The following is a 27,481-nucleotide window of genomic DNA, read 5'->3' on the forward strand; positions in this document are numbered from 1 at the left end:
CTCCCCCGGCTCTGTCCCAAGCAGCTGTGCAGAGGCTGCTGGCACTGGAGAAGGGCCCAGGGTGCCAGTGCTGCAGCCTCCCCACACTCACTCAGCACCCAGTTAAGAAGCTAGGAAGAGAAACCACAAATTGGCACCTTTGCCTCAGCTGTTTGGGTTTGAAATACATCCAGGAAGTGAGGAAACTACTCCGGAATCTGCCCTAGAGTCATGTCTTCAAGGGCAGGTCCCCATTATGGGCAACTCTGCTGGCATTACCACAAAGGGGGCCGGGGCTCTGCAGAGGCTTGGCAGCAAGACCACTCCCCTGGATGTGCTCTTAGGAGTAGAGAGCCATAACCCCCCAGAAGAACCAGCTACGTGGGGGAATGGGGGAGGGACCTGCCTGGACGGCAGAGGCAGGAAGCGTTTCCAAGCGTTTCTGTGGATTTGCAACCCTTAATGAGAATGATACCAAATGAGCTCACCTGAGGCCAACCACAGGCTTGTAAAGCAAACACTACCTGGGCAGAAACATCTCGCCCACACCCCTAGGTGTCTCACACCTAATACAACTTGATATGTCAGCTCAGGATTTGACAAAACCCTCCTAAGCTCCCAGACCACACATTCCAGAACAAAGTGAGCAACCAGCTTGAGAAGTGGAGAAGGAACTCCGGGGAAGATACTTGCCTTCTCTGTGCCTTTCACATCTCACTGGACTGCAGAATTGCATCTCAGAACGCACACAGGACAATGCCTATACACACCAAATCTGCTATCAATGTTTTATATATAAAAAGGTGGAAGGATAACATCTGGCCATTTTTTGATTTAAAAAAAAATGTCTATTTCATATGCCTGTCAGTATACCAAGAAGTAATGTAGCCTATCCTTACAAACTGTCAACCTCTGCACAAGGGGTTGATTCTGCATTCCACATATAATGCCCAACAGTGACAGGCCTTATGGAAGAAAGGCCTGGTATAAACACCAACACATTTCTTTCACTTGGGCTAGGACAGCTGAAAATGGCTCCCAGGTGTGAGCAGACACAACAGGCCCAGCCTTCTTTGCAAGGTCATGCAGCAGGTCAAAGTCAAGCCAGCCATTTTCGGATTAGGTGCACATGCACAAGAGGCTTCCCCAAGTGCTAACTGGATTAGAGAAGCCACCTGCAGGAAGTGGGGAGGGGGAGGAGGGGAGAAGGAAATGGCCCAGTTGGAATGAGTCTGCTGGTGTGGGCAGCAGCCAGCCCCTTTCACACGGGAGGTTGTGCAACCAGAGCAGCTCTGCTTCCAAGCTGCAAGTCACAGAGCCCTGGGGGGTGTTCAGAGCCCGCTGCTGCAAGGAGTGGCTCCTCCCCTCCAAATCTTCCCTGGTTTCTCAAGCATCAAGGGCAGCCAGTATTCCCACTGGATCCTGTACTATATTGAGAGGGAGAGAAAGGGGAGGAACAAAAGGAGAGAAAGGGAGGGTGAAAGGGGGGAGGGGGAGGGGGGAAGAAAGAACCACCCAAAGGCCTAACTAATTTCAGCACTGGGCAGCACAACTTCAGCTGCTTAGTTGCCAAAAAGGCAGGGACCTCCATGACCAGGTTGGTATTCCGCAAGCGCCCCCCTGCCTGGGCTCCCCCAGCTCTGCAGCTGGTGTTCCCTCACTTTCTCAGCAAATAACTTGCAGATGTACCTCTCATCTCCCTGGCTTACCACCACCCCCACTCTCAAAGACTCCTGGGGAGGGGGGTAGAGAAGGAAAATGACCAGTCATGACTGTGTGTAATTTGGCAGGCTCTCTAGGAGGCCGGCCACATGGGCTCCTTTCCCAGAGAAAGGCTCACTTCAACTGGGGGCAAAAGGACGTCTGCACTGCAGAATCCCCGGGAAGCTGCTGGGACACAGGACTGATCACTGTGTAAAGTAGATATTTTTCTATTTTGAGGCTCACTGGTGGTACCCAGCATCCAATGAGGCTGCAGTTCTGAGTCCACAGGTCCTTCTCGGCCTTTCAGCAGAAGCTTGCTGACTTGCCTAACCACTTGCTGACAAGGAAGAAAGACAGAAAGGCAAATTGGCCCCAAAACAAAGCTAGCCATCTCCTAATCGTCCTACAAGTACCCCCCAAAACAAAGCTAGCCATGTCCTAATCGTCCTACAAGTACCCCTGAAGGCCTCAGGGTCTCAGTGTGCTAGCTGAACACTGGTAAATCACACCCACTTCGGGAAGGGGTAAGAACGGAAGTCTAATATTAGAGTTGGGGATCAGAGTCCACAGGGTAGCCACTGAGATTTCCAAATTCTTGAGTCATAGAACAAAGATTGTAATAGGGACACATGGACAGTGATAGAAACAGGGGCAGTGTATTAAGGAAGAGAAAGGTACTCCTAAGAATGGGAATGGGCTAGACAGCTGGGACAGGACTGAGACTTTTGTCAAAGCTTCCTGCCCTAAGCCTGGAGACCCCTTTGCAGGTCATGCCCATCACACCCATCTTCTCTTGAAGAATGTGTGGGCTTTTGCTTGAACTTTTATTTCATATATCCAGGTGGGGAGGGGTTTCCAGTCTCTCTGACAACTGGCTTTGGCTCTTGTGTTAACCTCTGACGCCTCTTTCTCTCTGCCATACTCTACTACCACAGACAGGATAAGCAACCTTGGGTCAAATGACTCTTTATCTGAGAGTCTTTCCTGTCGTGCAAACATCAGCAGCATGAAGGGACCTCAGATGGTACCCAGCCTTTGTATGATGATTATCTGTTTCTCCATCTTTCTTTGCGGACAGACGTTGTTCCTTAGGAAAAGAAGACACAGGCCGGTTGTTCCTGAGCTCCTAGGACCTTCCCATGAGCCTCGCAGCAGTCCCAGCAGCCTTAATGTGCAAGTGCCAAGTCCAGCAGGAACCAGCTTGTGCCCTACTGCTTTTCATTTACTGTTAAACCTGAGCACTGTGAGGAGAAAGAGCAAACTAAAGCAAGCTTTATTTCAGAAGTGCACCTGGGACTGGCCAGCCAGCTGTCTCACCCTAAGTCGCAATTTTAGAGAGCAGCCCTAGATGCTAGACAAGACTTTTACAGCTCACAAGTGCGAGTTTCAAAATGGGGAGTTAGTGGGGAAAAAAAAGCAGGGTTACAGGAGCAGAACATAAGCATAACAAGTTAGCCATGATTCTGAAACAAGGTTGCAAGGTGGGCATAACAACAGGTGGTCGCAACAAGGTAGCCATAGTAACGCTTTGATGCAAAGGGAGGGTAGCAAGATGCTTATTAGCTTTTTGAAACAAAGACATGATTGCCATACCTGAAACAGGCAGCACAGAACCATTTGTAGTTAAGGTGACAGGGGGCATAGCCTAGTGCTTGAGAAACAGGTATAATCATAAGCAGGAATGGACTTAGTTTGGTCTTTATTATAAGATAGCTCTTATGCCTAAAGTGGGGGCAGCTGGTTCTTGATTCTCTCTTCTGCCTACCAATGACCAGGACTAAAGCCTCCCCAGGGCAGAAGGCTGGGAAAGCAAAGAGAAATGGCAGGTTGGTTATATACAATTCAAGGCTGAGAAACGACAAGAGGAGGACCCATTAGAGCAAGGAGAGAGCTATGTACCTCACCAACACCCCTTCTTAACTGCCATATGAAGCAAACAGGTGCTTCTAGGCTTAGGTGAGGACAAGGACCTAAGAGATGCCAGTAACTGATCATCATAGTAAGGAAAGCAGTATTGAACCTGACTCCTGCCTGGCTTGGGGGAAAGCTTCAACAGCCACCAGGGCTCTTCCCATGAGCCTCATCTGTTCAGGGGCAGGATGTGTCCTGCCAGGTTAGGGCACACACCAGAATGCTCCTGGTCCCCTTCCTCCCTAGTACCTGGAAAGTCAGCTGGAGAGTCCCAAGTAGGTCACCTATAAACGACAAACTGATAACAGCCCTGGGTCTCAGACATGGTCAGTACATCCATGGTACTCACACTTGACTCCTGCCATTCAACTCTCATGAGTATTCACTTGAAGCCCACTACTCCAGGTCACAGGTGACACCAGGAAATCTCTGGTTTATTATCTTCCAAAGTCCAATCAGCTTGGGAAGGATACATTAGCCCTGGGCTCCTCTCCCACATCTCACATAAAGCGAGGCAGTGGTCTTCCACAGCAGGACACCAGCACCTTGGAAGACATAAGCTAATTCTCTTGCCCCCAAAGAACTACTGAATCAGGGCAGTCAGCTTTCAACACCCTTGGTTGTCACGCACACTTTGCGTGAAGGCGGTATCTGAGGCGTAAACTTCAAGGAAAATCAGTCTCCTGTCTCCGCATTGTCGCCTGGCACCCCAAACTCAGAGGTGGCCCAGATATGTCCTCATACTAGTGTGCTAGGAACTCACCAAGATATCATTTTTTTACAGCTAGCAAGAGAAAATTCGGACATTGCTTTCTGACTTTCACCAATGTTCCAACTTCCTAGCCTAACCCTGGCTTGGAATGTTAAGTCATCCATACTAATAGCCTCTAGCATTGTAAGGCATTATAGCTTACTGAATGGGAGAAATATCCCAGGACAAGATCAGGTGAAATCCTCATTCTTAGTCAACATAGACAGGCTATATTAGATTTGTAACTGAATCACTCCTAGGAACTAGCTTGGCAGGTGTTCCCCACTGCTAACCTCTGCTGGCCCAGAAAGACACGGCTACGAACTGAGGAAGAGTTATCTACACCTGGCTTTTAGAAGTCAGGTGACCTTGGTGTGTGGGGGTCGTTTTGCCTAAGTGACTTCAGTCTAGCAGAAGGACTGGGAGAAGAAGAAAGACTTAGACTCACATGCAGGACTAGCACTAGAACTTAGATGGGCTAGGACTCAGATTCATGTATCTCTCGCAGTCCCCCGGGCCCAGAGCACTTGGGCCAGGGGGATACAGCACCAGTTCAGAAGAGATAGCTGCTGCTTTAGACCTAGTATGTTTCAGATAGCCTCAGAGGTACCTCAACTGTTGAGCTGCCAGATTTTTCATTTCTCTTTTACAATGATTGTAAAAGCCTCATGTAATTTTTAAAGAAATATACTCAGACCATACACCACTCATGTGCAGTCTGTTTGTCAAAGCCGAATCCCGTGCCCACCTGGCCAGAACCCATCGTCCCGCGGAATAAGGGACCCCACAAGAAACCCCAGTCCGTGGCACTTGGTTGTCTTTCATCTCCTGGTGACTGGCAAATGGTACACCAACAAGGGGAGCAGCTACAGCCACCTCAACTGTACACACCCACAATGCCCATTTATACAATAGTAAAATGAGCCCCGCATCTGACAGCCAGCCTCAGCTATAAAGACGACCATTATTCATCCTTTCTGGGATAAACATCATGTGCTAAAGAAGGGTTTTTTTCCCATGAGCTCTTTATTATGTCTGCAAATACTGGCCTTTTGGAGATGCGCTCACAGGAAGTTTGAAAGACAGCTATGGAAAGTCAGAGGCAAGAGCCTCCCCTCCACTTGTATCTCTGGTGAAAACACTCCTGTCCCAGTGCACAAACCCTACTTCAAGAATATTAGCAACTGAGTTCTATATATAGCCAATTCATACCTGTGACTGTGAACTATGATGTCTCTAAAAACATAACACACAGCCAAGAGGAGGAGGAGAAGGAAGGAGGAGGAGGAAGAGGAGAAAAGGAAGAAGAAAATAAAAAACAATAATTTGCCTGTGCTTTAAGCTGAATTACTGATGGTCTTAGCTCAGGACCTAAGTCAGGAATACTTTCCAAAGTTGAATGAAACTTCCAAACCTCTAACTCCCAGGCATGTATTCATGGCAGGAGTAGGGGGTAGAAGTGGAGGGGGTCTGCAGATCACAGCTCTCTCCCTTTTAAAAATGCTTTTCAATTATACTTTCATTATGAATTGATTTCTATACTGGCTGCTCTTCCAGAGGATCTGAGTTTGATTCCCAGTACCCACAGGGCAGCCGACAACCACCTATAACTCCAGTTTCAAGTGACACAATGCCTTCCTCTGAGCTCTGTGAGCACCAGGCATGAGGAGATATAACAACCATACATGTGAGCTAAAGTAATAGTAATAATAATAAAAATTTTAAGAGAAGCATTTTGAAGTAACAACATAAACTTTAAATAGCAATATTACATAGTCACAAAGGATTCTGTGGAGCTGACTGCTGCTCAGGTGTCCTGACTATGCAGGACACAGACTGAGAAGAACAAAGAGCATGGCATGGTGACAAGTTAAAGTCTGAAATGTTTGACACCTGGAGGAGTACAGCAGCCTCTACAAGGATCACTTGGGAAATCCACTGCAGCAGTTGCACGGGACAGAGTCAAAGCCCACTTCTCTGCAGTGTTGAAAGAACTACTTCCACTGCTCAATGATCTAAGTGCAGTAATGCTGGAGGAAAAACACAAACCTTCAACAGAAATGGGGTTGACTTGTCAGACAAAATTAGTGTTGCCCTGAGAATCAAAACGCGAGTTTCCCGAACTTTCCAAAACAACAACAAACAAACAAACAAAACAATTTTTTTAAATCTCAAACATAAAAATTTGCTGGCAGATTCTGTTCCTTTCTAACAAAAGTTGGTTTCTTTTTCTGAGATCTATTTTTATGAAATGAGCTCCCTCTCTCCAACCCAATCCTATTAAAAGCTTTCCTTGGGTTTTCATGCTTTCTGTTATTAAGAACAAATGGTTTTGGCATTATCCTCAACATTAATGCAAATAAACCTGCTCTTTGTCAAACACAGTAATAGAACCAGATCCCCTTTGATCAGAAAGCAATAATCAATTGAAAATTGTGCTGGATGACCCCAGCTTTTCAAACCTTTTGATACCCTGATATTAAACACAGGCATGAAACCGAACCTCCTCCGTGAGCCTTCCCAAGTTTGACACCTAGAAAGAAGGGAACTGTGATGTGCAAACCCAGTCCTGAGTGAGAGAGCAAGAGGAGGAGTGCACTGCAGAGCTGCATCCAGATCGGCAGGTGTCCACACTGAAAGTCAGAGTCTACTCCCTACGGTCTCAAGGACCAACAGTAGTAGTTGAGGCAGAGGGTCGGTGTGTGTTTGTGACCTGCCACAGAAGGGAAGTGAGACACTGAAAGTGGACCAAGGACCTACTGCCCATCTGTTGGAAGCAAAATGGCTTCCCTTAGGGTCCCTAGGGGTCCCAATGCTCCCTAGGGGTCCCACTGCTAACTCACCAGGAAGACAGTTTCGGAACAGAGAAGATAAAGATCTTCAACAACTAGTTTCAGAGAAATCACTACCCAAGTCAGATAGGGACAAGAGAAAACCAGTGAAGCCGCTGCCAACACAAGCCTGCATTTTCCAAACTGAATCTCAACAGAAAAGGAGGGTTTGCTTGTTTGTTTGTTTGTTTGCTTTACATATTTCAACATGGTCTAATGGAAGATGGGGAATAGGGTCAAACAGCCCCACTGCTTCCTGGCACTGGTGCCAAAGAGTAGAACAATTTTTTTAGTTAGTAGAGCAAGAGAAAGTTCAAAGACCCACAGGCCCAGGGACTATGCCACGGGCCCTGCTGCCACTGGAATAAGTGCCCCAGAATCACCTGTAAGGACATTCTTGTCCAGCATCTGTTCTACTACTGTCTTGCAACTCAGAGGTCTTGGGGAGCTAGTCCTCTCTGGCTTCCTCACCAAGTAATAGCAAGGGAATGAAAGCAGCCCTCCTTTTACTCTGATGAGGGGGCAAGTGGCTGAGCCCTTGTTAAATAAGGCCTGTGATGGGAATGGCATGAGGTTCTGCACTCTAGCATGCCTGGAGCTGACAGGAACAGATAGTCTGCAACCTGGGCTTCCAGGAACCACAGGTTACAAGCACCTTCAAGCACTGTGCTTCATGGACACACAAGGGGTTATCACATCCCTAGTCAGCTTCACAGAAGGCTAACTGACCTAATTCACCAGCAATTAAACACTCTCCAGATGCTTTGCACAAAGGCTAAGTAGATAACAAACAAACAAAACAAAACAAAAAAACAGACCTTTGCCTGTCTGAAAAGGATACAGCTTTCACAAAAGCACCTCACAGAATTAGTGCTGATTCACAAATCTTATGCCTCTAAAAGTGAGAGGTCACCAAGGTCCAGGAGCAGTAGCCATGTATTGTGTCTCATGGGATAACAAATGTTTTATGAAAGTTCCTTCCACTCCCCTTTAGTCTTGACCTTGCTCATGGGGAATGTGTAAAGAATAAGGAGCACATTTTGTCAATGAGGGAAAAGAGGTTCTGAGAAGGCGAGTCATTTTTCCAGGACACTGAGAGAGTCACATTCTACTCCCTATGCTCTCCTGCAAGCCACCAGGCCTTAGAAAGGGTTAAACTCCAGGGCACAGTCACAGGACACAGCAGCCCTGAACACAGCTCCTATGGCCAGAATAAGATCTGTAAGCCACACCAGCAATCTTCTTAACTTCCTGCTAAGTCCCTCAGCTCAGCCTGCTGAGCCCATGTTGAAAAAGCAATGTATACAGGTGAGCCGATAAATCATTAAACCAACAAACTAAAGGTATGCAGAGAAACATGCAGGAGATGGGAAGTTCAGTAACCTGTGGTAATCTGCTGGGGAAGCCACCAGGAAAACCTGGTATCGAGCATTACTGTATCCAGGGCACAGTTGGAAAGATTGCTGAGTGAGCTTAAACCTGTGGCCCTTCACCTGATGTCACAGGAATGGAGCGAAGCCAGGTGCTTAATCCCCAGAAAAGGCTAGAAGCAGCTTAAATGACAACACCTTCAAAGTTCCCTCCTCTTCGTTTTTTGGTTAAGACCCTGAATGTTTTGTCTACAGTAACACATGGTATTATGATTTGAGTTTGAACCATCCCCCACAGACTCAGGTTTGAGTGTTTGTTCCTTGGATGAGGGTAGTGTTTGTGGAGAGGTTGTGAACCTCTTAGAAGCTGGGGCTAGGTAGCAAAGTGTACCACTAGGAGCAGGTGTTTGGAGGTTACGAGGACTGGTTCTAGCCTCTCTGTGGCATTTGGACAGCTATTGCCACAAGTTCCATCGACTACACACCACCTGCATCCCCCTATGATGGATCAAAACCCTCTCAACCAAAATCAGTCTTTCTTTGCATAAGTTGTTTCCATCACACGTTTTGTCGCAGAGATGCACAAGCAAACACCGTACCTAGGTTTTGTCTCAGCTTCACACAGACATGGGCGGATTTCTCCTATCAGCAGGATTCCAGTGCTTTGTAGGAACTTCATTACTCTTTAGGGCCCAAAAAGTAAGCTGGGTTTACCAAAACTCACTGCACAAAGATGAAACTGTCATAGTTCAGTCTTTTAACCTAGTGTAATCACCCAAGTGAGAACTCAATTACTAAAAGCAAAGGATCTGTTATATGTACCTTTGTCAGGGTGTTTAAAAAAAAAAAAAAAAGACTAGGGCTGGTGAGATGGCTCAGCAGGTAAGAGGACCAGCTGCTCTTCTGAAGGTTGTGAGTTCAAATCCCAGCAACTACATGGTGGCTCGCAACCAGCCATAATGAAATCTGACACCCTCTTCTGTGTACTCATTTATAATAATAAATAAATCTTTGAAAAAAAAAGACTAATTTCCCCAAGTTAGAAATGCAGCAAAACTTCCAACTTGTAATTCTATAAACTCCCAAACAGCAAAATACAGTGTTTGCTACAATCGTTATTAGACAACGTGAAGAAAGGTCATTGTTTACCAAAAAGGACAAGAAGTGTCAGTAACAAAGTAGCAGTAACAACCATGCCCCCACCACACACAGCCCAGGGTCCCCAGGTGGCACCACTTACAAAAAGAGAGACACAACGTGCATGGAGGCAGCACCCAGTGATGGTATGGCTGTCAGCTCATTGCTGTTGAGGTACCTGTAAGAACAAGAAGCAATCCATCACTTAGAGCATTTATATCATCAGTAGTCAGAAGTCACACAAAACAAAAACAACAAATCAATGCTGTAGTTAAGCACAGTAAGGCTATGAGATACGAGGTAAAAGATAAGGCATTTAGAATCAGTTTTTAAAGGGAGACAAGCCACATGAAGTCAAAAACCACTAACTACTCTCACACCCCTGGCAAGAAGTAAACACAAGCAGGAACTATGTTCCCATCAGGCTTCCCATCAAGCTCAGACCTCACACTAACAAGGGAAGTGAAAACAGGCCCTGACACACGTTCTAGTCAAATGTGTTCCTGTGACCATCAACAGAAATGGTGGTGGTGAACTGAAGCAGTCACAAAGGAGATAGGATGACTAGATCTCTCCTAAATATGCTGGCACTGTGCCCCAAGCAAGGGGCACCATGAGAGTGCAAGCAGGAGTCTGCTCACTCCAGGGTGGGCATTCCAGGGCATCCAGGGTTCCTCCTCTGATGTAACAAGGGGTCTGGACTCACACCCTCACCTACTTGAGGTTCCAGCCTAGCTGGACTCCGTGATGTGTGAAGAAAACAAATAAAAACAAGTGTACCACGCTTCCACAAACAGACATTTTGAAACTCCTCTGCAGACAGGATTCACTCTCCAGGACCCTGTCCCATTATGAGTCTAAATCCAGATTTCCACAGTTAATATCTTTTAATGGATGGGAAAGTCCACAAGCCAAAGCACAGCCTCCTTGTGTACCCCCAGAGGCTGTGCAACCTGGCCTCTTTACGTGGGCATGCATGGCTAAATCTGGGAAGAAAATCCAAAGTCAGACTTACAAAGCCAGCCCTAAAAGCTTTAAGAAACCCCAGGCACAAAGTGCAGGCTTCTGACGGGATCAGGTGGAAGGAAATCATATTTAACAAGGGCAGTAAGGGGATAAAAATTGGTTATCTTGTTCCCAATTTCTTAACGGAGGTGCATCTTACAAAAAGCATGTCATTCCATTTGGGGACAAGCCCACAGAAATGACAGCTGTATTCAAACAAGTCCATGGCTTGGATACTTGCTTGAATCATCTGGCTGGCTGCCATCTTTCCAGAAATGAATAGAAGTGGTGGGGGCTTGAATTATCCCATTTGCTTTCTTCAGTGCCAAAGTCAGTTAGGGATGAAACTTGGCAATTACTGACTGTAGGACACAGAATGCCTGTCTCACTAATGCCATGTCTGCAGCATCTGGCAGGGGGAAGGCAGCAGGTCTGTATCATGTGGCAAATCCTTTCTCCACTTAAAGAGCCCTTGTTTGTGGAAATAGACAATTAATTACTTTAACAGTCTCTTATCTGACTGCCCCCTAAATCACATAGATCCTGCTTCTCTGTTATCTCTTCCTGTCCCTGTCCGCCATTTCCCATCACAGTGTGGAGGCACTGAAAATGCTCATCAGTCCTAATCTCAACCGATAAATCTTCTTAGTGCCCAGCAGTGTGCTGATGAGTATAATGACCCCCACAGCTTATCAGAGCAAGAAAACTGCTGGAGGGCTGCTGCCAACAAGGCATCCTGCAGACCTCTTCTCTGAGAGGTTCCACCCAGCAGCCAATGGAAACAGATGCAGACACAACCACACATTAGATGGAGCTCTGGGAGTCTGATGGAAAAGTTAGGAGAAGGATTGAGGTATCCAAAGAGGACAAGGACCCCACAGGAAGACCATCAGAGTCAACTAACCTGGACCCCTGGGGTCTCCCAATCACCAACCAAAGATCAAGCATGGGTTGGACCTAGTCCCCCTGCACAGATACAGTAGATAAGCAGCTTGGTCCCCAACAACTGGAGTGGGGTGGGGGGCAGGAAATACCACTCTCCCTGATTCTGTTGCCTGCCTCCCTGTGGATCTTCTTCCCTTAAATGGGCTGTCTGGCTTCAGTGGGAGGAGATGTGCCTAGTCCTTCAGCAACCTGATTTGCAGGGCTGTTGGGGGTGGGGGGGGATTGCATAAAAAGGTATTCAAGGAGAGGGGGAGGAATGTAAAGTGAATAAAAATTAAAAAGAGCTCATTTCTTAAGATTTACTGGAAATCAGAACGGCAGTGATAGTAACAATAACAGCAGTGATTTCCTAGAGACTGGAGTGGATGCCACTCTAGGAGCTTTTCCATGATGACCTCATCTTTTAGACAACTAGATGTAGGTCCTAGGAATATCCCAGTAAACCAATGAAGCAGCCAAAACACTGACCCATGAAGTAACTGGACCAAGGTCACCACAAACAAGCGACAGTGGCTGAAAGAGGGAAGCCTCAAGAAAGGTTCCCAAGCTAGCGGCTGCTGCTTTGTAATTACAGCCCATACACCATGCGCTTTGGTGATTTCATCACTGCAGGAACTCTGAGTCAGAGACCAGCAACTGGTGTTCCCTACATTATAGTAAACTTAAGTCCATTTAAAAAGCTAGCCTGAGGTCCTATGGTCACAGCCAGGAGACAACATGACAGGCAAATCAGAAAGCAGCAAGCTCACAGGCTAGGAAGCATGAGACAGGCTTTACCACTCAGAACCCTCAGGTAACAGCAAGATAGCCTTATTTCCTGCCTGCTTATCATAACTTGATTTTGAACCTGAAACAAAGAGTACAGGATTCCCTGCAGGTGAATCTCAGCTGAGAAACCTGGTCTCAGGCCAGCCCCACTACACATATGGACAATCACCCCACTCCATACATATATCACAGAACTAAATGAGCGAGGGGAAGGGGCTGGCTAGCACTTCCTATCTCCATGAACCCGTGGAAAGTGGATTATGCAGGAATGGTAGACCAAGGCTAAAGATTAACAGTGAATTGTTTGTCTTGATGGGCAGTCCTGGAGCAACAGGCTCAGTCAGAAATAGCAGGCTCTAATTTCAACAGGGCTGCCTTGATTTATAGAGTGGACAGTTGGAGCCCAAAGCACAGGAACTAACTGCATGGCTAGCTTACTTTTAGATCATTTTTACTCTAAAAAAGAAAAAAGGCTAGTTCCGTGTAAGCGGCTAGCCCCACCACTATTGGCTCCCCAGTTGTTTGTTGGGCCAAAAGGAGAATGCAATCCTCAGAAGGCAAAGCATCAAACTCACTCTGAGACATGAAGAGCTGTGTGCCAGACTGAAATAGAGACTGGTCAAAAATAGCACTAGAGCACTGGGAGAAAAGAAAACGCTCTGGGTGTACAGCAGTCGTCTCCATGAACACAGACCTTTTAAAGATTAAGGATAGTGTGAGATGAGGTACTTTCACTATCTAGGGTTATATGCTTCCACTCCTCATGTCCTGTGCCCTAGTAACTCCCTACTGACTCTACCCACCCCACCCCCAAATCTTTACTTCCATTCAAAGCACTACAAATCTTCCTGAAATGTCTGGCTTTCATAAACCTTTTCCTGATGATTCAAGACCGGAGCATGAATCATGGCCCAATCCTGGAGCTGGAGGAGGTATAAGTGGGGTCAATGAGATACACAGATTGCCTGACCCCAGGCCAGAACCTGGGGAGGGATGCTTCCCACTGACCCTTAAGGTCGGTTGGAACGTTCTGAGCCTCCAGCTTTCTCTCGAGGCTTCCACTCACAAGTAGCTTGTTAAAGAGAATATTACATGCTGTAATATACACAGTGTCATAGAGGGCAGTTCACAGTACAGCATCATCATTTATTAACTTAATCAAATTTGGCTTTAACAAACAATATAAAACCTATCTAAGAAGTAATTGTGAGTTACAGTGGGGGGGGGGGGGATTGTGCCACATTAATTTACCAAATGGCTGAAATGGACACACAAGAAGAATTTCAAACAGTCCAACGAAGAATACGAGAATTCAAGGAACTATAAAGCAAGCTTCCTTACACTTCAGGCCCCACTCTGCCTTCCGCAAGGAAGCTGCTCTGGCAGTTACGAGAGACTTGCATATTTCACACAGACCCTTACATACTACACACATGAAGACCTTCTGACCAGCAACAGGGTAGCCTTTTGCTAACGTGAGAAGTGAGACCAAACCACTTTGTTCACTAATGTATTTAGCCAGTTGGCTCTTTGTAGACAGAGTGAGTGCTCTGAACTATTGACTGTTTCCTAACAGAGACGGAACTGCAGTCCATAGGAGTCAGGTTGGAAGTTTGGATGGTCATTTCTTACACAGAAAAAAATCCATTAGTGGTTAGGAACAAACACAGGTCTTAAAAATCAAGGCTCCAGTTACTGGAGAATAACACTGACTAAAGATTTTCCTTGGTAAGACTATGATAGATGCAGCTGGTTAGATAAACTTATTTTAGCATAATAATGCAGAATATCTTCCCTTATAATCCATGAAGGTTTGATCCAGAACTCCCTGCAAATATCTGAATCTATTCAAGATCGTTATAGAAATATATATAGTGCCTTCATGAAACCTGAATGTGCCCTGTGTTCAATTGTCTCTAGATTAGTTTGCATACCTAAGACAATGTAAATGCTAGGTAAACCATTAATTATACTGTGTGGGACATAAAGACGAGGAAAAAAAGGACATTTGTACACATTTCAAGCAGATATATTTTTCAATTATCAGTCAGAGGTTGGCTGAATCCACAGATGATAAATCTGTGGATATAGAGACCCAAGTTAATGACCGCATATGACAAGAAGAGCTAATGATGAGTGTGTGTCTAGCTCTGTCCAAAGTCTGAGTAACACACCAGTCCTTCAGGAGCACACTCAACTACAAATCCACCTCTACTGAAGCAAAGACAAGTTACCAAGCAGCTAAGCCAGAAGTTGGAGGCATGCAGTCATACAGCACGGATTGTTAAAGCACAGAGCTTCTACTCCTTAGCAATCAAATGGCCCCCAGCACACCACCTAATCTTGCTGCACCTTAGTCTCCTCCTTTAAAAAATGTAAATAATACATGTACCAGAGTCATGGGGCTTTGGTAGGATCCAGGAGAAATAAATCTAAAAGTTTAGGTTGTGGATTCTTACATGGGAAATACTTATCAGTCAGCACTAATAGTAATACTAGCTATTAGCTATTAACTAATGGCAATAGTCCATCAAACATTCCTCAGTATTTCAGTCTTCCTTTACATTACAACCATCACAGCCCTCTGCACCTGTTCTTGTACATGCACACAGCAGGGTGAGAGAGGGAGCAGCAGCATGAGCAGAGCTGAGCTGAGCCATAAATACCTGGAGGCAGGGCTCCCTTACCCTCTCCAGGAAGCATTTAGGGCAGTGGCCCTGAGCAAAGCAGCTTAGTAGCAAGCACTCCCGAGCCACCCGCAGTAATGTGATCCAAGTGCCTTTTCATAGAGGACTGTATAAATAGCCTTCTGATTATAGAGGACTTGGTGTCCAGCACTCCGGGTTAGGGCACTCCCTGGTGGGCTTTCCTCAGGGCTGTGAGCAGTGAAGACTGTGGCTTGGAAGCAGCTGCACATGTCCTCCAGGAGCCTCCGAAGGCCTTGCTTTCTCTCTCTTCCCAACCCACAATGTTATGTGGTTCTAGAGCCTCTAAAATTAAACCACTGCTAAGCCACCACAAGGTCTGGGAGAACTGACTTGAGCCCAGTTAATTTGGAAGCACTGGTGTGTCAACTGTGGGCTATGTACTTTTGTTTTGGCTTTTTTTTCTCCCCCTCCCATATTCTTACCTAGTTCCTACCACTCACTGCTGGTACCTCTTTGAGTCACCAGGATTTACCAGAATTCTCTTAGGGAAAGCCCCGGGTGTCCACCACTGAGAAGTTCATTTTGCTGCTCTGGGCATAATGAATTCAACTTGCAATCCACAGAGGTAGGAGGCAGTCACAGTGGCAAGAAGTCCAATCTGTCAGCCTCAAGGATGTGTTTCTAAACAACACACTCAGTATGGGAGCTTCAGAGTTCCAAAAGCAGGAAGGAATCACACATCCGCATCAGTCAGGAACTAGACCCGGTCACTATGTCCATGTCACAGAAAGGGGAAAGGGACACTCAAGAGGCAAGTCACTTGCATGGGAACAGATCCAGAACTAGAATCTCAAATCTAGCACTCTTGCTACCAAAACAACCATTTTCCCACCAGGAAGCTTTGCAGCCACAGAGAACAGAGTCTGTGGTACCCCCTCCTAGCTATCGGTATGATGGAGATTACAGGGGTAAGGGTAGGGGGGAGGTCAAGGGAGTAAAACCAAATGAAGTAGAAAGCTCATGAGCAAGGAACATCTTACATAGGGAGATAAACACAGAATGAGCTCTCCAGAGTACTTACCAACATGTCTGAGAGACAGAACACTGAGTCTATTACCAGGATTTAAGGTAAGGGTCAAAATGAATGTGAAGCACAATCCACAATGAACAAACTCAAAAATCCAAGACAAGATAGATCAAAAACAGTGTGATCAAGCCATTCTGGAACTGAGACGGAAGGGAAAACACCAGAAACACTGATTTAGGCTTTTCATGTTTTGCTCATTGTACATTTTCTAAAACATTCTTCATCTTGACTTTTTAAATGTGACGTCAAAATATCCATTAGCTTGGCTGGTAAGTTTTGGCGCCCTTGTGACATCAGTGCCTAAGAACAAGCCCTCGCTTGCCTCATCCTAGTCACAGACCTATTTTTGTAGCTCACTTGACTCAGAAGAGCATCTGGCACAAAGCAGACACTCAAGTAAGTATAAACGGAAGCCTGTGATGTCACAGGAAATCGCATAATTTTAATCTCTTCCAATAATAATCTCTGAGAATGACAGAGAATTGAACGTATAATAACCTCAAGAGTCAGCAACATCCCAGACCAAAGCAAAGCACTGGGTTATAAAGCCAACTGGCTCCTGGTAGACTAAGCTTATCCACTTGGAAAACTATAACTGGCTAAACTATGTCCCCTTCCTCAAATCAGTGCTGAGGCACAAACCTCCAGGACATCAGAGTATAGATGTTTACAGACAAGCCTTTAAAGACTGTGTTAAGGAGACTGAGGCAGCAGCTTGGTGGTGGACTGTTTGGCTTGCATGGTCCTGGCTCTGCATTCAATGTCCAGCACAGGGGTAGGAGAATATCATTAAGGTTAAGTGCTGTCACATGGGTGGATCCTAAGTGATGTGACTGGTATCTGTACAAAAGGAAATCAGGTTGCACCATGAGAAACCAGGGATCCATGAACACAGAAGAAAGACCATAAGAAGACACAGTAAGAGGCAACTACCTGCAAGCTAAAGGGAGGGAGCTCAGAAGTCAGCCCTACAGGTTTCTAGCTCCCCGACCATGAGGAATCAACCTCTGCTAATGAAGCCAGCAGCCTATGAGACTTGTTACTGAAATCTTGGCTGCCTTCACATTTTCACTCCCCCACCCCCATCTCACTGACCTCATGGGCCTTCCCAAGCTCCTTTCAACTCTGGGGTTTAACCCTAGAAGTCCATGCTTTGAAAAAAGCCATAAAAGTCATAAAATTGGGCCATGAGGATAGCAAATGCAACTATTTTGCGAACTGTATCAGTGAATAAAATTAAGGCTTCATTAGATAAGCTGCTACAATGGAATGAAGACTAGCTACCAAAGACTTTCATCAATTGCCAGTAGTAGAAATGTGTAGAAAACTTAACGATTTGCAAGAATGCCTATAATAGAACTTGATAATGACTTGTAGTAATTTTATATAAATATTCATAAAAGACCATAGAATACATTGGAAGGATTGGAGGGTTGGAGAGGTATGACAGGATGGAAGGATCAGGTGGGGAGGGGGATGGGGTGTGGGGTTGAGGGAAGGAATGCAGAGATAGCCAGAACTGAGGGGCATTGGAGAGGGAGTATGGGAACCTAGTGCAGCAGAAACTTCCTAAAATATTATGAAAGTAATTCTAATGAAGTCTCTAAATAATGAGGGAAAAAAGTTTAATTTATGCAACAAAATATTTTTAATTGTGAGAGGTATTAGGTAAGTCAGATATAAATCCATAAATACCTACGATTCTAAGCACTTGGGAGGCTGAGGCAAAAGAATTATGAGTTTCAGACCAGTCTGGGCTACAAAGCAAGACTGTCTTGAAAAAAAAAATACAAGGGAAAAGAACTATAATATACATTTTGATCCTAAAACTACATACATTTATGTATGTAGTTTATAGCAAGTAATCATGATGACTTTGTACAACTTAAATGAAATTTCTGTAAAGTTGCTGTGGGGCTAAAATTCTTGATAATCCCAATGGATGTATCAAAGCATAAAGTTTTATAATAAAAAGAATGTCTGGAGCCTTCATTAAAGGACACTCAAGAGGTAGCAAGCCTGGTGTTCAATGACAGTGGTGCTTGGCTTGCTAGGAAGTACAGGGAAGAGGAGCCTCTGCTGTCCATGCTTTTATGCTAGGTTCGTGGAAAATGCAAATGGTGAGCTAGCACCAGGTACCTCTCCTGACTAAACTATTCTACCTCTGTGGCACCTGTGAGAATATACCAGCACAGGCATGTTCCCCAATTAGTCAACGGGACTTTCCATCAAAGGGCACACTCTTACACTCCCATTGGGCAACCATGATTCCCAGTATACTACGCCTACTACAGTGTAGCATGTCCTTCATAGAAAACGGGGCCTACAGCAAAAGGAAAGGAATTTAATATGGCACCCCTTTATCTATGAGGGCTCCCTCCACTCCTCAGCCTCCATAGGTACCTGAAATTCTCTATATATATAGTCTTTTTTTCCATGTAAAAGTCAACCATAGTAAGAGATTGACAATAGTTAAAAGAACACTTAATAAAATTTATGTGAATTTGATCTATTACACAAAATCTTACTGTAATTTCATCTTTTCACTTAAAAGAACAGCTTTAGAGCTTCTTTTTGGCATATCCTATTGTCATATCACCGATCCTGTGTTTTGGGACCATTACTAGGGAAATTGGCATTTCGTGAACACAAGCATCAATCCATGACTGACCATATGCAAATGTTCCCTCCTATAAGTTGAGACCAGCCACCCAGGAGAGTGAGAACAGCACAATATGAAAAGATTTCCCCCAGATCTCTCTGCCCTCCACCCCTACAGGTTTAGGGGAACACTCACACTTCCTGCAGATTTGTCAAATCCTCAAAAACAGCAGGGTCAATCTCGGAGAGTCTGTTGTAACTCAGGTTTCTGTGAAAAGAGAAAGTGAAAAGTACTAAATTAATAGCTGACATTTCATCAAAGACTAAGAAACCTTTCCTCACTCACCAAGTCCCTCAAAGAGAGACCTACATCCTCTGCCTAGTGACCTTCCTTCCTGTGTCCTGTTTAGTAACAGACACACTGAGCTTTATAAACACCGTTCTTCTCGCCTGCTTCAGTGCACACAGAGTGCACAGAGCAAGGCTGGGAACCCACTTCCAGAGTGGACTCAAGCAGACTTCTAGTACCAACTGACTAACCAACACTTGAGAAACAAAGATGGGCCAGTCCTAATCCAAATGCTTTGTACCGTGTCAAGTCCGGGGCCACTCAGTTTTTAAAACTACATGTACTGGGACTGGAGAGAGAGAAGGTTAAGAGTAGTTACTGTTCTTGCAGAGGACTTGAGTACCCAGTACCTACAAGGCTCACAAATACCTGTAACCCCAGTTCCAGAGGACCTAACACTCTCTTCTAATATCTGCCGGCTCACACATGCTGTGGTACACATGCATATACTCAGGCATATACACATAAACATTTTTAATTACATTTATTATTTGTGTGTGTGTGTATGTGTAGGTTAGAGGGCAATCTGTGGGAGCTGGTTCTTCCCTTCCACCATGTATGCCTTTACTCTCTAAGCCAATGGCTCTCGACCTCCCTAATGGTGCAACCCTTTAATACACTTCTTCATATTGTAGTAACCCCAACCATAAAATTATTTTTGTTGTTACTTTGTAAATATAATTTTGCTACTGTTATGAATCAATAAATTATAATGTAAATTTTTTTTTTCTGATGGTCTTGGCAACCCCTGTGAAAGAGCCATCTGATACTCCCAAAGGGGCTGTGACCCACAGGCTGGGAATCATACAGCAAATTCTTTTGTTTATTTGTCTGTTTTTTCAAGACAGGGTTTCTCTATGTAGTAAACCTGGCTAACCTGGAGCTCACCCTGTAGACCAGGCTGATCACAGAGATCCATGTGCCTCAGCTTTCTGCATGTTATGATTAAAGGCATATACCACCACTGCCCAGCTCCTCAAGGACATTCTTAATGGCTTTTATTGTTGTTTTGAGAGAGGGTCTCCCTTGCTCACCTTAAATTTGCTATGTAGACCAGGCTGGCCCAAGAACTCAGGGATCACCCTGCCTCTGCCAGGGTTACAGGAACACACTAGCAGGCCCAGCCTTGATGACTTTTTTAAAATTAGTTTAACTAAAGTATCGACATCAAGTACTAGAGAGAGCAAGAGAGAGCGAGAGCGAGAGCAAGAGAGAGAACCAGATGTCAGTACTTCATAGTCTAAGCCAGTAGTTCTCCACAAGTGTGATTTTTTCACACACACACACACACACACACACACACACACACACACACACGGCAATGTCTAGAGATAAGTGCAGTTGTCAGCAATGATAGAAGGTAGTACTAAGACCTGGTAGATAAAAGCTGCAGATGTTCTCAAATATCCCACCAAGCATAAGCAGTCAGTGTCCCACAATCAGACACCCAGCACCTCAGTGTTCTTTCTGACTCAGAAATCTTAGTCTAAACGAGAATTTAATACTAAAAAAACTTTGGGAACATAGACATTTGGAAAATGAACAGATTCAGAATCATGACTATTTATGAACACAGGATGCCTACCATCAATGAATAAAATTAGGAATGACAATCACAAGAAAAGGAAGCCAACTGATGGGGACACAAGTTCTTGCTAACCCCAGGCAGGGAGGCCACACAAGAGCAGTGTTCAGGTAATAGCACCCATCCTGTTCAGAACTGGACCTCTCTCCCCTCCACTGCCTAGGGAAGACAGCCTTAACTGCAGACAGAGCAAGCTCAGCAATAAATATTCAGCCAGCTCAGCTTCTTTTTTTTTTAAAGATTTATTTATTTATTATATGTAAGTACACTGTAGCTGCCTTCAGACACACCAGAAGAGGGCATCAGATCTCATTACAGATGGTTGTGAGTCACCATGGGGTTGCTGGGATTTGAACTCATGACCTTCGGAAGAGCAGTCAGTGCTCTTAACTGCTGAGCCATCTCTCCAACCCCAGCTCAGCTTCTTTAACCACACACTGAACACAAGCCAGGCTAACCCATCAGGAACAGACACTACAGGTAATCAAGATGAGCTTCACTGCCTTCCAGTTCCTTGCCACAGAAGTCCACCAAGGCCTGTGGGTGCAAGAGATTAACATTTTTCATCTTGGCTATTAATCCCATTGACATTAATGCCAATTAACAATGCTACTAATCATAAATGGCAAATATCTTTTAAACTTACTCTGGAGACGTTTTAATCAATACTACCCTAGAGCTGATAGCCATTTTACTGTGAACTCAAAGACATTCATCTAAATAAAAGTCAAACTGCACTTGAAACTAATGGCCCATCTGTGTTCATGGCACAGTCTGAATTAAAAGCAATTTGTCCAGAGATTAAGTTACCATAAAGATTGAAGGTGGTAATTTTTAAACCACATACTGAAGTCAAGTATGAACTTGACTGTGCTTGGAAGGTATTTATTAATGAGAATGTAGACATTAACAGCTTAGAACCAGGAAAGAAAATCCAGTTTTGAGAGAATTCTCTACATCATAAAAGACTGCCTGGACTACTGTTTTCCGCTTTGATCAGATTATCATAAAGGGTATGGGGACACTGTCTTGGGGAGTGGGGGGTAAAGGCAGCACAAAACTTACATCATCACAGGTAACTGGCATGGTGGAGCTAAAAGAACTTAATAAAGGCTCTCAGAAGCCACAGAGCAGGTAGAAGGGTCAGCAGATTAGGCTGCAGATTAGACCCTTGAAGATAGACAAGTCAGCAAGTCTGCCTATCCACCTTAACAGGCACTTTGCTCCAGAGAAGGGCTAGTGCCGACACCAAGCTTGGATTTTAAGAGAAACTCAAAATCTGAAGTCTTATAAGAAAAACTTTTAGTTCCTTAAAAAGAAAAAGTAACCAAGGACGGTCAAACAAAAGCTCTCTGCCAGCTGCCATACTTGGCCTGAGGAACACCAGCTTCTGTTGGGACCTGGACTCCAGCTGCTTACAGGTTCAGAAGGCATGGGTCATGGGAGGGACTGGGGCTCAGCAGGCTTTCTATAGTTCACTGGTGGCTTCATTTTGAACACTCTGAGCTAAAATCATGTCTCTCCTTTCCCACACCTCACATATCCATTAAAAGCCATATACCCAATGCTTTGTCTTTTCTTGGAAAGATAATATAACTAACTTTCAGAAACACTTATTAATTCTGCTTCTTAGAGCAGACTGAGAAAAAAACCTTTACTCACACTGTCATCTGGAGCTGAGGAGCACCAGGACTTTGATACCAAGATGTCAGCGATCAGCTACAAAGACACTAAGTGTGTTAGCCCTCACTGGGTCAGCCTGGACAGTCACTGAACCAGAAAAGCCACAGACCAACACACGTGCCGAGGGACTGCCGAGAAAGGGCTATTCTCCCACAGTATCTGTGGGCAGCACAGAGCCAAGGTGCTATAGCTCACAGCTCCTGGAACGGCTCCTGTCCTTAGACAGAGCTACTCTGGCTTTTAAGTTTGAGAAGTAGTCCTGAATCTCTGAAGAACTGAGACTGCAAATTCATTATCAGGAAACAGGGAAACCATGTTAATTCCTCCATGGAAATCTAACAAGGAATAAAATAGTCATAAACATCGGCCAAAACACAACTTCCCAACACCACTTGTTCATTGTTATAAAATGTATATAACCACTGGTCAGTTGATGCTCAGTGACCACATACATATTCAGACACACCCATCATCATCTTTTTCACCATAAAACTCCCAATCCCAATTTCCCTGGATGTGCCAACCATCATTCTGTTTCCATAAACTCTACTCTAGGAACCACATGTAAGTGGAATCACAGACATGTGTCCTTTTGTGTCTGGCTTATTTAACTTAACACAATGCTTTCAAGGTTCATAGATGAATCTCATTACATTTGTCTAAGTCTCATTGCTTTTGATGGTTGAATACCCCTTAGCATGAACATTTATTAGTATCTACATTTTGCCTATCTACTATCTGAGGATCAGTTAGCTTGTTTCTATTTTGGATACTATTGTGGTTTTTCCCAAATTGAAAAAAAAATTAACAGGCTTTTTAACCATACTTACTAATAATAACACCCATTTTCCAACATTAAAAGACATAGACTTAGCCCACGAAGCCAGCAGAAAGGAGTATGAATGTATTTCCCATTCCAAGAACAGTGAGAGGGTTAACTACTGAAATCTGTTCCTCCAGGTGGCAGCTGACATGCACACACATCTAAAGCATCCCACTTATTTCAAGGAGCACGGCTGCCCCTTCCTGCCTGACATCTGAATGGTTCTTCAGTGGAGGGTTCAGATTCTCCTGTCAAAACAATCCATCTGTCAGCAGGACACTCTGTCGAAAGTACTTCTGCACCTTTCAGTAGCTCACAAGGAAAGAAACCTCGGGAATTTAGTCCCTGCCAACTGCTGCTTTCACTGAGTACCATCAGCCATTGTCACAACACAAATCGCCCCTGTTCTTGCACAAAGAGCATGCAGATCTACAAACAATTGAGTCCAGCCATAGACACTTTTTCAGCTAATCTGCTGAAAGATGGTCATGCGGCCCACCATTTGCGGAACACACAGAGGCAGGGCTTCGGAGAACAGCTCAAGTTTTATTCAGGCATGTCTGAAAAGCACACTGTTTAACAGGGCACAACAACCCTGGGCTCGCTAGGCATGTTTCCCAGCAAGCTCCCCACCCCCAAGCCAGAGAATTTCAATAGCTGAGCGATCACTACTACAAAGAACACCATGGCTAACCAACCATGTGGCCGTTCATTGAAACCACTTAATATATCAGATTATGAGCTCAGCTCTTTCCACATTAGCCATACTGGAAGCACTCAACAGACACATGTGTACTACGTGGAGGTGGGCACTTCAGTTATCACTGAAATTTCTGCTAAACTGTGTTAGAACCAATGCGTCTAAGTCGTGATACGATCACTACTCTAACTGAAATGGCAACTACAGAAGAAAGATGGATGTTAGAAGTTAATCTTCGGGGCTCAAGGTGGAGCACTTGCATGGCATATGTGAGCCCCTGTCTGACCCCCAACAACAAGCAGAATATTGATAATGATAACTCAGGGCTGTGGGAGAGTGGCTGCTTCCGACTCAGGGTCATCAGTCTGATCACCAGCACTCCAAATCTGTCTCCTAATAACACAAGAGCTTTGTTCAAAATGTACAGTGATATTAATAAACTAATCCAAGTCTTTTTTTTTTTTTTAGACAGGGTCTTAGTAATGTAATTCAAGCTGGCCTCAAATGCACTAAACAGCTGAGAGTGACCTTGAACTCCTGATCTTCCTGCACCTCTCAAGGGTTAGGATTTGGGTATGCACCACCAGACTGGTCCCAAGTTCTTCTCAAGCAAAGTTCTTAACTAACCCAGCAGGAAATGGACCCTGGAAATCCCAAGTCCCACGGAAGGTGACTCTAATAAAAACTGCTCCAGTGTAATGCTATAGGCTTAATCAGTATTTACATAATCTGACCAGCACCTTCCTGGATTATAGCCTGAACCACATGTTACAAACTTGGCAAGCATGCTTCAAAGCTGGCAAACAATAATTCATTGACTTCTTGGAAGCTGAGGGACAAAAAGTACTCCTTACTTTTTGAGCAAGCTGTGGTGAGGAAGTAACCTCACTTCATTAGACAACACAATTAGCATCTCACCCCCACACCCAAGCCTGCCTCTACAGGCAAACTCTCACAGTGAAGCACAGCAAAAAGCAAGGTTCTGGTTCTCAACCTTAACAGACAATAATTCAAAGCGGAAGGCGTTGGTCCTAAAGCTGTGAAAGCATTCCCTTCTCAATGAGGTTTCCCTACACAGTTTTGTTTCCAAGTGAGTATACTTCCCATTACTCAGCCCTGGCTGGGCTCCTGGACTACACAGAATTTTGCTTAGTTTAAACTTTCAGATATTTGCTAAAGTGAAACACACCAAAGAAGGAGGGGTTAGAGACAACCCAATGGCTGACTTCTGAGTATGAGGAGGTGCCCAGAGCTGGCACAGAAACTCCTTTTTCATGATACTGTATGCTCTGGCCATTTGTCTCTTCAACCTGAACTTGTAGTGTTTGTCACCCATTACAGAGGAAACTGCCTGCTTAGAGTCAGGAAAGCAGGACTATTTCTTTTGAAAATGCTAAAGTGCAAGAGCTGTTCAAGCCATATGAGCCCTATGCATTTAGGACTGTTTTTTCCCTTGTTTGTACCTTCTGGGAAATAACACGTCATCTAGCAACCTCCAGTGAAATCACTGTTGTGGCCCTACACCCATTTGCAAGATTTTTGAATGTAGGAAGCACATTAAATCATAGACAACACATGTCCTTATCTCTATTTCCAATGTAGATGCTTTCCCAAACCCACAATGAACAGCCTGTTAATACACATCATATTAAGAATGATATATTTGCCACTTAAGCTAGAATCATCTATCTGGAGTCCTTACCCAAGCGCCCTCACTCAGAACATGCGCACTTTTAAGCAAGCCATGGTCATGAAATCCTGGAGCAGAGGTTTAGAATACCTTCTGTGAATACTGAAATGGGAAGTGAGCAGAGTCCCAACAAGATACATACTACTCATTCTGTGTTTCTGCTTAATTCAATTTCAGAAAATTGGTAATGGTTTACAATTACTTCAAATTCTAAAAATGCTACACAGACCATCCTCCCTGAGAATGAGGCAAGCCTGAAAGGTTACTCAAAAGAGAATCTAACATACAGACGTAACAGCATAGCCATATAAGGATGGGAAAACACCCACTCCTCTTTAAATCAAGTCAGTTAATTAGGGTGGGCCTCTAATTTTTAATAATGTAAAAAAAAAAAAAAAAGTAGCCCAAACTGACCCTGAAAGTGATATACCCAATGATGACCTAGAACTTCTGTTCTTCCTGCCTCTCCCTCCCAAGTCCTGGGATTGCAGGCATATATCACCACATCTGTTTTATGCAGAGCTACAAAATCAAACTTCATGCATGCTAGGCAAGAACTCTACTGAGCAGCATCTACAGCCTGGGGCCTCTGAATTCCTGTGCCAACTAATGCTGCTCTCTTTATAACTTCAGAAGGTCTTGTATGTACTCTCTATCCTAACAGTATCATTCCCATGTGTAATCTGATATAGATATATATTTTTTCCTCTAGTAACCAATAATAATCAAATTCAACAAATGTTTGAGCATATGTCTACCATGAAGACTTTCTGTAATTCATTTTAATTATACATGTATATATGCATATGTATGTATGTATGTATGTATGTTTGTATGTATGCATGCATGTGCACCCATGGGGCTGGAGAGGTTACTCAGCAGTTAAGACCACTGACTGCTCATTCAGAGGACCTGGATTCAATTCCTAGCACCAACATGGCAGGTCACAACCATTTACAACTCAAGCTCTAGGGCATCTGGCACCTTCTTCTGGCTCTGGGGGCACTGGACACATGTGGTGCACTGACATACATGTAGACAAAGCATCCATACACATAAAATATTTTTAAATGAATAAATAAAGTCTGGTATAAATTAAGATAAGATGTTATCTCTTGTCTGAAGATTACAACGTATTGATCAGGTAGGACTCCTGAGCAAAAACCACAACCAAACGGCTTTCAGAAAGACTCACAGAGGCACACTACAAGTTGCACACTGGTAGACCTGAGCCAAAGCTGAACTGCAGAGAAATGTGTTTGGAAAAATGATTTCCAAGCACCCACATGGCAACTCACAACCATTTGTGGCAGCATTTCCAGAGGGATCAGACACCCTCTTCTGGCCTCCACTCACACTGCAACTGGTACATAGGCATACTTGTAAGCAGAATACACAAACATACAGAAATAATAAATAAATAACTAAATAAATGAATGAATGTATGTTAAAACAAAACAAGAACAAACTATTTCCCCAATGAGTGTGTTGCAGCTTCTCTCGAGAACAACCACTGTGTGGGCTTTCCTGTACCAACAACCTCGACATCTAAACTCATTGGCAGTATCTGCTTGGCCCCAAGTTGAGTCTAGCACCCCTGGGATGGGCACGTAAGTCCAGAAGCATCCAGGACAAGGAAGAACTGCTATGACAAGAATGATTTAAAGAACAATGCCTGGGCAGAAGAGATGAGGAGGAACTTGTTTTCTGGGGCAGAGTCCTAAGAAGTAAGGCAGGAGGAGTGAAGAGGCCACAGAGCGAATGAGCAAAGCAAACTGCTAAAGATGTCAAGCGACCAGAACCTCAAAGAAAGTAAGGGGCAAAGTGGCAAAGAGGAGCCCAGAGCTTCCCAGCCTGTCCAACAAGCAGGTGAGCGACGGTTATTCCAATCCTAACGTCATCTCACAGCCAAGA

General features: G+C 44.5%; 1 protein-coding gene across 3 annotated transcripts in view; it reads right to left on the reverse strand.

The window, feature by feature from the left end:
- Positions 1-27,481, reverse strand: part of Lrig1 (leucine rich repeats and immunoglobulin like domains 1) — a 102,821-nt gene that overhangs the window by 45,904 nt on the left and 29,436 nt on the right. For all 3 annotated transcript variants that reach the window (XM_031382672.1, XM_031382671.1, XM_031382670.1), the window contains exons 2-3: positions 18,934-19,005; positions 9,787-9,861 (exon numbers count right to left, since the gene is read on the reverse strand). In XM_031382672.1, coding sequence (XP_031238532.1) covers positions 9,787-9,861; positions 18,934-19,005 — 147 coding nt within the window. The remainder of the gene's footprint in view (positions 1-9,786; positions 9,862-18,933; positions 19,006-27,481) is intronic.

The sequence above is a fragment of the Mastomys coucha genome, unplaced genomic scaffold, assembly GCF_008632895.1.
Source record: "Mastomys coucha isolate ucsf_1 unplaced genomic scaffold, UCSF_Mcou_1 pScaffold20, whole genome shotgun sequence".
NCBI classification, from domain to species: domain Eukaryota; kingdom Metazoa; phylum Chordata; class Mammalia; order Rodentia; family Muridae; genus Mastomys; species Mastomys coucha.